Raw genomic sequence first — 13,261 nt, forward strand, 5'->3', positions numbered from 1 at the left:
TGAGCTTCTGAACTTCTGGTGGTGCATTTATCTGCTAGACTGTTAAGTTTTATGCCAACCTTCCTTTTGTTATATAGTTGTAATTTGTTTTGGTGCGATACAAAATTTATTCTTAACGTGCAGCCACCGGCTGAAGAAAACAGCAAGCCATTTTTGTATAGTGTAGGGTGTTCCCTATATTTGCACTGGTGGCGATCTTTGATGCCGAGTGGATGTAATCTGTGCAATCGCCTTAATAGCCTAGCGTTAGTTTCGGCCTTATTTATTTCCTAGTCTTCTTTTTCCCTGGTTTGCTAGTGGCCGCAACTACCATGGGCCATATACGGGCCGTAGGATCCATGGGTCTCCTACGGGCCGTCGATAAATGGGCCTGTAATCGGTGGGCCTCGGGCCGTCGGATAAATGGGTCTACATGGGCCGTAATCGGGCGTAATTGGTATCGGCCCAGCACGGTAACAGGCCGTTAACAGGCCGTAGGACAGCAAAGGCTTAATTCTGTCACAGGCATAACGGGTCGTTAATGGGCCAGAATATAGGACGGGCTGGAAACGGCGCAACGGGTTAACAGGCCAGAAACGGGCCGACTCTTGCCATGGGCCGAATTTGGCCCATTAGGGTAACAGGCCAGTAACGGGCCGACTCTTGCCATGGGCCGAATTTGGCCCATTAGGGGAACAGGCCAGTAACGGGCCGACTCTTGCCATGGGCCGAATTTGGCCCATTAGGGGAACAGGCCAGTAACGGGCCGGAAGTAATCGAGGGCCGAAAAGGAGCCCAAGAACGTATGGGCCGTCAATAGGCCGAAAGCTAACACGGGCTGGAAACGGCCCATGTAAATCACGGGCCGTTAACGGGTATAAAGAAAATTACTGTTCATTATGGGCTAGAGTCACCGTGGGCCTGTAAAGGGCCGAAAGATACGAAGGCCTCATATGGGCCGAAAGACGTCGTGGGCCATACATGGGCCGAAAGTGAAATGGGCTGGTGTTATATTCGACGGCCCACATGACGTTGTTGGGCCGATTTCCTTTAGGGCCTAACGGGCCGTGAGTTAACGGGCCGTAAAATGGGCTATTTGCGAAGAGACCGTTAACAGGCTTTTCATGGGCCAGCCCGTTAACTTTTGACCAAGTCAAACGGGCCGGCTTTGTAAGCTAAATGGGCCAGTGGTGGGCCGTGGCACGTGTCGACATATCATAGGCGCCTATCTGACCCACTGACGAGCTGACACGTGTTTCGTCCGGCCAATAAGAATTTTACACGTGGAAATTTCCCATTGATCGGGGCTGTTAACGGGTTATCGGATCCAAAACCCGACCCGATAGCTTAACGGCGTTCCGTTACGGTGGATGCCACGTGTCGGTCACCCTTGACGAAAGCACTTCTGTGACGCGCGATTTATCGTCATGGAAGTGGATACTTCCGTGATGATAATTTTGGTAATGTCATGGAACACTTCTACGATAGCACAGGTATGTTTATCTTGATTCTGTCATAAAATCGTCATGGATGTACATGCATGACAAAAAACGCGACCTACTGTGACAAACACGTATCATTACGGAAGTGTATTTTTTTGTAGTGCAATTGACCGAGTCATAAGCTTTCTCAAAGTCCAGCTTAAGGATTACTGCTTTGGTACCTTTCTTACGAATGTCATGGATAATTTCGTGAAGATAAAGAACTCCGCCCAGGATGAATCGCCCTTTAACAAAGGCAGACTGATAAGGGAAGAGAGTACGGTGTGCAACAGGTGAGAGACGAGAGCATAGCCTTTGTGGGGGGGGGGGCTTCCCAAAGTTATTAATAAGGGCAATATGTCTGAATTGAAGATCAAGTCCGCGCCCTTGACTTTAGGAATGAGGATGATGACAGCGTAGTTAAGCCTGGAAATATCAACTGTGCCCAAACATAACCCTTGAATCACAGCACAAACAAGAGTAGTTTAAAGAACTGTACGAGCGAGAAAAAGGGTCTGGCTGCGGATAAAATACTGTGTCCTTTTAGAGGTCTACGTTTTAGATGCCCTTAGGGCAATGTACAATGGTACTATTTTAGGAGTGTCACGTATGATAAATGCTAAGGTGAAGGAAAGAGAAATAATAAGAAGAAATTTGTCTTCTCTTATTTAAGAGATGATCTCTCAGGACAATATGTTTCACCATGTTTTTAGGAATAGCTAATTATTATTAAAGATAAGACTAAGATATAACTTATTGTAGACATACATTTTTGTCACCTCTAAATTACATGCTTAGTGATCCGTTTTAATAGAATGCACAGATCGGAGTGCTTACCTCCATCGATCGAAAGAGACCGAGAGGGCATAGGTCAAATACACAAACTGGCATCCCGTACAAAATACTGGAGATGACTAACACCACACTAGTACCACTATATATGTGCATGTGCGTCTCCTTAGGCACGCTAGGACAAATGGTGATCACGCCCTGCGCATGGTATCTAGGCGTACGTACGACGCGTGCATGTGCTCCTATCAAAACATTCGCTGTCCGTTGATAATGATCTTCACTTGTGGACGTTGCAATCAGCTCCTGCAAGATCACTATCCCCACGGCCGTCACCGGGTCCCCAGCCGTCCTCGAGCGGCATCGTCGGCATTGCCGGCATGATGTTCTTCCAGAATCTATGCTTGCTCCAGAGCAGCACCATCTCCTCAATCGGCACGCCCTTGGTCTCCGGCAGGAAGACATAGACGAAGCCGGTCATGACGGCGATCCAGCCGGCGAAGAAGATGAAGATGGCGTACTTGAAGACGCATAGCAGCGACAGGAACGCCTGCGCGATGACGAAGGTGAAGAAGAGGTTGACGGCCACCGTGATGCTCTGCCCCGCCGACCGCGTCTCCAGCGGAAAGATCTCGCTCGGCACCGTCCACCCTAGCGGACCCCACGACCACCCGAACGCGAGCATGAAGAGGCAGATCACGAAGACCACCGCGGTCGAGCAGCCCCGCGATAGATGCTTGTCTGAGCCGAACTCCACCCCCAGTATCGCCGCCACGATCACCTGGCAGATGATCATTAGGATGCCGCCGCTGATGAGGAGCTTCCTCCTACCGAGGCGGTCGACGGTGGCGATTGAAATGAGCGTGGAGAACAAGAGTACGGCGCCGGTGAGCATAGACGAGTAGAGGGACCAGCTGGCGCCGAAGCCCATGCTCTGGAACAGCACCGGCGCGTAGAACAGGATGGAGTTTATGCCCGTCAGGATCTGAAACGCCGGCATGCACACGGCCATCACCAGCTGCGGCCGGTTGCGCCGCTCGAGGATGTTCCGGAACGGATGCTTGATGGTGTTGGCCAGTTCACTCGCCTCCGCCATGTCCGTGAACTCAGCGTCGACGTCCGTGGTGCCACGGATCAGCTCCAGCACGCGCCGGCCCTCCTCAACGTGCCCGCGCTCGATGAGGCTATTCGGCGTCTCCGGGAGGAGGAACCCGCCCACCGTCATCAACAGCGCCGGTGCTGCCACGAGGCCAAGCGAGAGTCGCCACCCCCACGGCTTGATTTTCTGCGTGCCGTAGTTGATCATGTTCGCCGAGAAGATGCCGAGCGTCGTCGCGAGCTGGAACATCATGTTCAGCCCGCCGCGGAGGTGCGCCGGCGCCATCTCCGACAAGTACAGCGGCACAGCCTATGATGGCACCAAGAACTTTGTTGAAGTGGCAATTCTACAAGCACATGCAATCGCCCACTCGCCGTATGTATGAGCTTACCACACCTGATTGCCGAAACCGATGCCGACTCCAAGCATGACGCGGCCGAGGATCAACGTCGTGAGGTTCGCAGCCGCGGCGTTTAGGGCTGCGCCGATAAGGAAGCTGATGCCGCCGCAGATAATACTGGCGCGACGGCCATAGTTCCTTGTCACCGGTGCGGCTGCAAGCGTAGAGACTTGGCCGGAAAGGTATAGGATGGAGGTGAAGGCGGAGAGGGCCTGGTTGTCGTACTTGCAGTAATTGTTCAGGGTCACCAAGTTCTTTCGCCGGAACACCGCCGGGAAGAACCTCTCAAGGAACGGGTCCATGGTGTTCACTCCTGTTTCGATATGCGCAACAAGTGAGACACGGAATGACATGAACACAAAGAAGGAAAAAATTCCCTCAAAAAAAGGAAAAAAAGTTTTTTTTTAGCCCAAACCATTGTCTGATCCGTCTCATAGGGATTTTCCCGTTAGTGCATGCATGGAAACTAGTACCTCATAAACTTGTCGTGTGTGGTCATATGCCTTGTCACATAACTTGTGATGTCAATTGATATTACAAGTTGTCTAGAACTCGATCGCTTAAATAGTTTGATATTTATGAAAATAATTCACACAATTATGAAGAGTTTGGGATTGAAATCAAAGTTTCGGATCTGGCACTGGCACTGCAGCGTGTTACGTGATTACTCTACTAGTCGTCTAATAGCATGCGTTGTGAATGTCTTCTGCTGCCTCAAAACACTCTCCTTCCTCTCATAGGAGGTCTCCATATGCATGTTTGCAGCTTTCGGCCTCTAAGCAAGGTAGCCTCTTGCGCTCTTCGCTTAGAGGTTGTCTCTTCCAACTAGAATAATCTAGTTGCCCCCAAGTGACTCGACTGAGATAAAAGAAAAGGATGGAACAACATGATCATGATTGTTCATGCACTAGCAAGCTAGCTAGGTGGGTGCGTACGTACCGGAGATCCCGATGTCGTAGCCGAAGATGGAGCCCCCGATGGCGGCGACGATGCACGCCATGGCGACGGCGAACGTCATGTGGCCCTTGTACTCCGCCGCCCTCTCCTTCTTCACTCCCAGAGGAGCCATGCTGCCAGCCATCTCCTGCTCCTCTCCTCTCCTCTCCGGGAATTCAAGTCAAGCGAGGGTTGTACCTATGTTAAGCCCAAGGAACAAGAGCTCTCTCTACACATAGCATAAGCCATGCGCGAGCTAGCTTTTGTAGCTCCTCAGAGGGGAGTGACGGCAGTGGCGGGGGCGAGTGACATCGCCATCACATCAGGTGTTCGCGACACGCACGACGCCGACATGGCCTCCTGGCCAGCTCGCGCCGGTCGATCAGTGATCGCGCCATCAAGGCACTGAGCGGGAGCGTGTGCACGTGGCGCCGCTCTCTGCGCGCCTCGCGTCGACGTACATTGCCACCCGGAGGTTCTTTTTTTTTCGATTATACATATATATGCAAGGAGTCCCACACCGGGCCCTCAATTTCATCACGAAATTGAGTGGCTGCACAGCATCCACCACCACCGGTACAGACCAAAAGAATTTCTCTCCATATAGCGATCAGGGGCGGCAAGAACGCTAATAAAGCAAGACCATAACCAGGAGAGAGAAAACGGAAAGTGCATGAATTAGGATGCTGATTGGTTGCTGTCAACAATTGACATGCCAAATGTTGACAAGTCTGAAAAAATAGGCTACCAAGTGATTTTTGTCAACCTCTAAAAAAATTGTCAACTTTCGACAACGTTTGATTTTTTATTTTTTATTTCAATAATGCAGCCTTGTCAAATATTGGTATCAAACCAATCAGCCTCTATACTTGTTTCAGAGTCAGGGGTCGCTACACGCTATGATAGCATGAAAACACCACTTGGCATGAGTAGTAAGCCATATCAAAAACAATGAACAATGATAGCATGAAAACACCTTCACACAGAACATCTTAGGGTAGGGAATAGAGTTCAGCAGACGGCTACATCATCAGCCTCGACACAAGAAAGAAAAATTCAGCCATGCAGTACATCGCCAATTTCCTCGATACAAGATTCCCGCCAAGCATTCACCCAAACATCTTATGTGCCGTCAAGGCCATTTTTGTTGTCCCCTACGGCCAGCGCCTTTGTAGCACTTCTCCCAAAGAAAAAAAAGGCCTTAGAGCATCTCTAGCAGATCCTGCATCACACCCCGACCCGTAAAATAACCGTTAAAATACGGGTCAGCACGAAAAATCCTACCCGATCAGACACCGCATACGCGTCCGACCCGTAAATTTTTTTACGGGGCGCGGCAAAAGATCTCCCCCGACCTTTAGATTCACGTGGTGGGAGGACGACCCGAGCTTGGCCCCTATCCGCAGCGAGATTTGGCGGGAGGGGCATTTCCGCGCGGCCGTTCCCGCTCCCCCCACCCTTCGCCACCATTGCCCCCGCCACCTCCCGCTCCGGTGCATCTTCCCCGGCATTCCTTCGCCGCCATGGATGACTCCCTGCTGTCCCTCGTCACTGTCGAGGTCGCGCACGCTCAATCCCCTCGGGTGGATCTCGTCGCCGGCCATGTTGGCCCCGCCGTCACCCAAGGCACCATTGGGCCTGCCCGCAAGCGGCAGGATAACGTGGTCGTGCAGGGTGGGAATCCGGCTGCCCCCGCCGGGAAGGCCCGTGCTCCGGGCGCCGACGCCGCTGCGAGATCCCGGCCGGCAGCGGAGAAGGTCGGCAAGGTCTCCGGCGTAAAGCGGAAGAGGATTCCGGCAACAAAGAAGCCGGCTCCTTCATCCACTCCCTCCGCCCAGAAAGAGGTTCCCCGGCGATGCCGCTCAACGGTGCTGCTCCCACCGCAAGCGAGGTGTTTGACGAAATGGCCGGAAGGTATGCCTCTTCGGTCATGGCAATTTTCTTTGCTTTTCGCCATTTGCGATAGCTCGTGCTTGTTGTCGTTCACTATAGCGGTGGTTCGAACAATGCAACTGCCGAGTTCATGAACTTGTTGGACACCAACGCCGTTGACATCGATCAAGCCGTGTTCGCTGCATTCGATTACAATGAAACGGAGGGCGGTGGGATGATCATGGTGGTGAAGAAGAAGTGGAGGAGATAGATGAGGGGGTGTATGAGCAATCGCAAACAAGAAGTGGAAAAAGCCAGAGATCGAAGAACTACACAATCTTGGAAGATCAAATCTTGATCAGGGCATGGAGTGCGGTGTCTCTTGATGCATACGGGTACTTCTCAAACTGCCAAGAGGTATAGGCAAAGGATCGAAGATCAATACTTCCGCATGATGGCAAAGTATCCCAATAGGACTCCACGCACCTTTCGGTCACTCCAAGGGCGTTGGGACGTGATCAAGCATATTTGCAGCCATTGGGCAGCTTGCTTGGAGCAAGTATGCAATGCACCTCCAAGTGGAACCGTGGCATCCGACTATGTGAGTTTGTTTTAACTTTGTTCAAGTTGTGCGCATCATATGTTGGGAAACGTAGCATGCAATTTCAAAAGTTTCCTACACTCACGCAAGATCTATCTACGAGATGCATAGCAACGAGGGGGGAAGAGTGTGTCCACGTACACTCGTATACCGAAAGCGGAAGCATTTGAAAACGCGGTTGATGTAGTCGAACTTCTTCTAGCTCCGACCGATCAGGTACCGAACGTACGGCACCTCCAAGTTCTGCACACGTCCAGCGCGATGACATCCCTCGCCCTCTTGATCCAGCAAGGTGTCGAGGAAGTACATGAGTTCCGTCAGCACGACGGCATGGTGACGGTGATGGTGATGTGATCCGCGCTGGGCTTCGCCTAAGCACTACGAAGATATGACCGGAGGCGTAAACTGTGGAGGGGGCGCCGCACACGGCTAGGAATAGATGTTGTGTGTTCTACCGGTGCCCCCCCCCCCCACACACACACACATATATATATATATATATAGGTTGGAGGGGAGGAGAGGCAGCCAAGGGGCGCCCCAAGTAGGACGAATCCTACTTGTGGGGTCCTCCCCAATTCGGCCTCCCCCCTCTCCATGTATGCATGAAGGGGAAGGAAAGAGGGGGGTGAGGGAAGGAAGTGGGAATCCTAATTCACACTTTCCTTTCCCTTCTCCCCTTTCCTTCTCCTCCTCCTATAGCCTTATAGGGCGCACCAGCCCCTTGTGGGATGGTGTGTTCCTTCACAAGGCCCATATGGCCCATAGGATTGCCGGGGGTACCCGAAACACCTTCACGTGACCCGATAAGTACACGATACCCTTCGGAACACTTCCGGTATCCGAATACCATCGCCCTATATATCAATCTTTACCTCTCGACCATTTTGACACTCCTCGTCATATCTATGATCTCATCCGGGACTCCGAACAACATTCGGTCACCAAATCACATAACTCATATAATATTATATCGTCATCGAACGTTAAGCGTGCGGACCCTACGGGTTTGAGAACTATGTAGACATGACCGAGACACCTCTCCGGTCAATAACCAATAGCGGAACCTGGATGCTTATTGGCTCCTACATATTCTACGAAGATATTTATCGGTCGAACCTTTTATGACAACATACGTTATTCCCTTTGTCGGGGCAACGATCGGGACGGCGATCTACATCAACAATCTTGCTACTGTCAACACCAACTCTCTCCCCCTCTATGCAGCGGTGTAACACCCCTTCTCCCCGCTGTAATCTCTACTTAAACATGGTGCTCAACTCCATATATTATTTCCCAATGATATATGGCTATCCTATGATGTTTGAGTAGATCCGTTTTGTCCTCTGGGTTAATCGTGATCTTGGTTGGTATGATTGTATATTTTATTTATGGTGTTGTCCTACGGTGCCCTCCGTCTCGCGCAAACGTGAGGGGTCCCCATTGTAGGGTGTTGCAATATGTTCATGGTTCGCTTATGGTGGGCTGCGAGAGTGTTGTCATTTGATGAACGGAATCACATCATTAGGAGAATGATGTGATGGACAAGACCCATCCGTTAGCTTAGCATAATGATCGTTAAGTTTTATTGCTACTGCTTTCTTCATGACTTATACATATTCCTTTGACTATGAGATTATGCAACTACTGTATACCGGAGGAATACCTTGTGTCCTATCAAACGTCACAACGTAACTGGGTGATTATAAAGATGCTCTACAGTATCTCTGAAGGTGTTTGTTGCGTTGGCATAGATCAAGATTAGGACTTGTCACTCCGAGTATCGGAGAGGTATCTCTGGGCCCTCTAGGTAATGCACATCATGATAAGCCTTGCAAGCAATGTGACTAATGAGTTAGTTGCGGGATGATGCATTATGGAACGAGTAAAGATTCTTGCCGATAACGAGATGGAACTAGCTACGAAGATACCGACGATCGAATCTCGGGCAAGTAACATACCGATGACAAAGGGAATGACGTATGTTGTCATTACGGTTTGACCGATAAAGATCTTTGTAGAATATGTAGGAACCAATATGATCATCCAGGTTCCGCTATTGGTTATTGACTGGAGAGGTGTCTCGGTCATGTCTACATAGTTCTCAAACCTGTAGGGTCCGCACGCTTAACGTTCAATGACGATTTGTATTATGAGTTATGTGTTTTGGTGACCGAAGATTGTTCGGAGTCCCGGATGAGATCACGGACATGACGAGGAGTTTTGAAAATTGTTCATAGGTAAAGATTAATATATTGGACGATAGTATTCGGACACCGAAAGTGTTTTGGAATGTATCGGGTACATATCGGAGTACCGTGGGGGTTACCGGAACCCCCCAGGGGAAGATATGGGCCATATGGGCCATAGGAGGGAGGCAAACCAGTCCACAAGGGGTGGCGCCCCCTCCTCCCCCCCAAGGGAGGAGTCCGAACTGGACAGGGGGAGGGGGCGGCGCTCCCCTTTCCTTCTCCTCCTCTCTCTCTCCTTCCCCCTTTCCCCTTCCGGTAAAAGGAAAGGGGGCGAATTGGACTAGGAGCCCAAGTGGGACTCCTCCCACTTGGGGCGCGCCTAGGCCAGCCTCCTCCCCTCTCCCTCCTTTATATATGGGGGTGGGGCGCCTCTAACACACATCAATAGTTCCAAGCCGTGTGCAGCGCCCCCCTCCACAGTTTACTCCTCCGGTCATATTCATGTAGTGCTTAGGCGAAGCCCTGCGCAGATCATTTCACCATCACCGACCATGGCGTCGTGCTGACGGAACTCTCCCTCGACGCTTTGCTGGATCAAGTGTTCGAGGGACGTCATCGAGCTGAATGTGTGCTGAACTCGGAGGTGTCGTACGTTCGGTACTTGATCGGTTGAATCGCGAAGACGTTCAACTACATCAACCGCGTTAAACTAACGCTTCCGCTTTCGGTCTACGAGGGTACGTAGACACAGTCTCCCCCTCTCGTTACTATGCATCTCCTAGATAGATCTTGCGTGAGCGTTGCATGCTACGTTCCCCAACAGTGGTATCTGAGCCAGGTCTATGCGTAGATGATATGCACGAGTAGAACACAAAGAGTTGTGGGCGATCATAGTCATAGTGCTTACCACCAATGTCTTATTTTGATTTGGCGGTATTGTTGGATGAAGCGGCCCGGACCAACCTTATATGACCACGTTCATGAGACCGGTTCCACCGACAGACATGCAACTTGTTTTGCATAAACGTGGCTGGCGGGTGTCTGTTTCTCCAACTTTAGTTGAATCGAGTTTGACTACAGCCGGTCCTTATTGATGGTTAAAAGAGCAAACTTGACGAAACATCGTTGTGGTTTTGATGCGTAGGTAAGAACGGTTCTTACTAGAAGCCCGTAGCAGCCACGTAAAAGTTGCAACAACAAAGTAGAGGACGTCTAACTTGTTTTTGCAGGGCATGTTGTGATGTGATATGGTAAAGACATGATGTGATATACGTTATTGTGTGAGATGATCATGTTTTGTAAAAGTTATCGGCAACTGGCAGGAGCCTTATGGTTGTCGCTTTATTGTATGAAATGCAATCGCCATATAATTGCTTTACTTTATCACTATGCGTAAGCGATAGTTGTAGAAGCAATAGTTGGCGAGACGACAACAACGCTACGATGGAGATCAAGGTGTCAATCTGGTGACGATGGAAATCATGACGGTGCTTTGGAGATGGAGATCAAAGGCACAAGATGATGATGGCCATATCATGTCACATATTTTGATTGCATGTGATGTTTATCTTTTATGCATCATGTTTTGCTTAGTACGGCGTTAGCATTATAAGATGATCCCTCACTAAAATTTCAAGGTATAAGTGTTCTCCCTGAGTATGCACCGTTGCAACAGTTCGTCGTGCCGAGACACCACGTGATGATCGGGTGTGAGAAGCTCTACGTTCACATACAATGGGTGCAAGACAGTTTTGCACGTGTGAAATACTCGGGTTAAACTTGATGAGCCTAGCATGTACAGACATGGCCTCAGAACACTGAGACCGAAAGTTCGAACGTGAATCATATAGTAGATATGATCAACATAGAGATGTTCACCATTGAAAACTACTCCATCTCACATGATGATCGGGCATGGTTTAGTTGATATGGATCACGTGATCATTTAGATGACTCGAGGGATGTCTGTCTAAGTGGGAGTTCTTAAGTAATATGATTAATTGAACTTAATTTATCATGAACTTAGTCCTGATAATTTTTGCATATCTATGTTTTAGATCAATGGCCCGTGCTACCGTTCCCTTGAATTTTAATGCGTTCCTAGAGAAAGCTAAGTTGAAAGATGATGGTATCAACTACACGGATTGGGTCTGTAACTTGAGGATCATCCTCATTGCTGCACAGAAGAATTATGTCCTTGATGCACCGCTAGGTGAAAATCCCCCTCCCGCTAATGTAGACGCTTTGAACATCTGGCAGACGCGGTCTGATGACTACTCTATAGTTCAGTGTGCCATGCTCTACGGCTTAGAATCGGGACATCAAAGATGTTTTGAACATCATGGACCATATGAGATGTTCCAGGAGTTGAAGTTAATATTTCAAGCAAATACCTGAGTTGAGAGATATGAAGTCTCCAACAAGTTCTATAGCTGCAAGATAGAGGAGAATAATTCTGTCAGTGAACACATACTCAGAATGTCTCGGTACCATAACCACTTGACTCAGCTGGGAGTTAATCTTCCGGATGACAGTGTTACTGACAGAGTTCTTCAATCACTCCCACCAAGCTACAAAGGGTTCGTGATGAACTATAATATGCAAGGGATGGATAATACAATCCTTGAGCTCTTCGCTATGCTCAGAGCTGCGAAGGTAGAAATCAAGAAAGAGCATCAAGTGTTGATGGTTAACAAGACCACTAGTTTCAAGAAAAAGGACAAGGGAAAGAAGGGGAACTTCAAGAAGAATGGCAAGCAAGTTGTCACTCCCGGGAAGAAGCCCAAGTCTGGACCCAAGCCTAAAACTGAGTGCTTCTACTGCAAAGGGACTGGTCACTCGAAGCAGAACTGCCCCAAGTATTTGGCGGATAAGAAGGATGGCAAAGTGAACAAAGGTATATTTGATATACATGTTATTGATGTGTACCTTACGAATGCTCATAGTAGCGCCTGGGTATTTGATACTAGTTCTGTTGCTCATATTTGCAACTCGAAACAGGGGCTACAGATTAAATGAAGATTGGCTAAGGACGAGGTGACGATGCGCGTCGGGAATGGTTCCAAGGTCGATGTGATCGCCGTCGGCACGCTACCTCTACATCTACCTTTGGGATTAGTTTTAGACCTGAATAATAGTTATTTGGTGCCAGCGTTGACCATGAACATTATATCTGGATCTTCTTTGATGCGAGACGGTTATTCATTTAAATCAGAGAATAATGGTTGCTCTATTTATATGAGTAATATCTTTTATGGTCATGCACCCTAGAAGCGTGTTCTATTTTTGTTGAATCTCGATCGTGGTGATACACATATTCATAATATTGATGACAAAAGATGCAAAGTTTATAATGATAGTGCAACGTATTTGTGGCACTGCCGTTTTGGTCATATTGGTATAAAGCGCATGAAGAAACCCCATGCGGATGGACTTTTGGAATCGCTTGATTATGAATCATTTGATGCTTGCGAACCATGCCTCATGGGCAAGATGACTAAAACTCTGTTCTCCGGAACAATGGAGCGAGCCACTGACTTATTGGAAATAATACATACCGATGTATGCGGTCCGATGAGTGTTGAGGCTCACTGCGGGTATCGTTATTTTCTAACCTTCACAGATGATTTGAGCAGATATGAGTATATCTACTTAATGAAACACAAGTCTGAAACATTTGAAAAGTTCAAAGAATTACAGAGTGAAGTGGAGAATCATCATAACAAGAAAATAAAGTTTCTACGATCTGATCGCGGAGGCGAATATTTGAGTTACGAGTTTGGCCTTCATTTAAAACAATGTCGAATAGTTTCACAACTCACGCCACCTGGAACACCACAGCGTAATGGTGTGTCTGAACGTCGTAATCATCCTTTATTGGATATGGTGCGATCTATGATGTCTCTTGCCGTTTTA

At 48.9% G+C, this 13,261-nt stretch overlaps 1 protein-coding gene across 2 annotated transcripts; it reads right to left on the reverse strand.

Moving 5' to 3' along the window:
- Nucleotides 1-2,166: 2,166 nt before the first annotated feature.
- Nucleotides 2,167-4,931, reverse strand: LOC123121648 (sugar transport protein 7). Of its 2 annotated transcripts, XM_044541664.1 has the most exons (3): nt 4,688-4,931; nt 3,745-4,061; nt 2,167-3,657 (listed from the first exon to the last, which is right to left on the reverse strand). In XM_044541664.1, exons 1-3 carry the CDS (start codon nt 4,827-4,829, stop codon nt 2,530-2,532), a joined length of 1,587 nt encoding a protein of 528 aa, XP_044397599.1. In that variant the 5' UTR covers nt 4,830-4,931; the 3' UTR covers nt 2,167-2,529. The 2 variants fall into 2 exon arrangements, with proteins under 2 accessions (XP_044397599.1, XP_044397600.1); XM_044541665.1 differs by lacking the exon at nt 4,688-4,931 and having other exon boundaries at nt 3,740-4,029.
- Between the last annotated feature and the right edge of the window lie 8,330 nt (nt 4,932-13,261).

The sequence above is a fragment of the Triticum aestivum genome, chromosome 5D (assembly GCF_018294505.1).
Source record: "Triticum aestivum cultivar Chinese Spring chromosome 5D, IWGSC CS RefSeq v2.1, whole genome shotgun sequence".
Classification (NCBI taxonomy): Eukaryota; Viridiplantae; Streptophyta; class Magnoliopsida; order Poales; family Poaceae; genus Triticum; species Triticum aestivum.

Bases quoted from the DNA above. Each gene is read 5' to 3' on its own strand.
- LOC123121648 (XM_044541664.1), bottom strand. From the start codon at position 4,829: ATGGCTGGCAGCATGGCTCCTCTGGGAGTGAAGAAGGAGAGGGCGGCG. The intron at 4,062-4,687 runs GTACGTACGCAC...ATATCGAAACAG, and splicing joins CTACGACATCGGGATCTCCG to GAGTGAACACCATGGACCCG. The intron at 3,658-3,744 runs GTGTGGTAAGCT...GTGCCATCATAG, and splicing joins GCATCGGTTTCGGCAATCAG to GCTGTGCCGCTGTACTTGTC.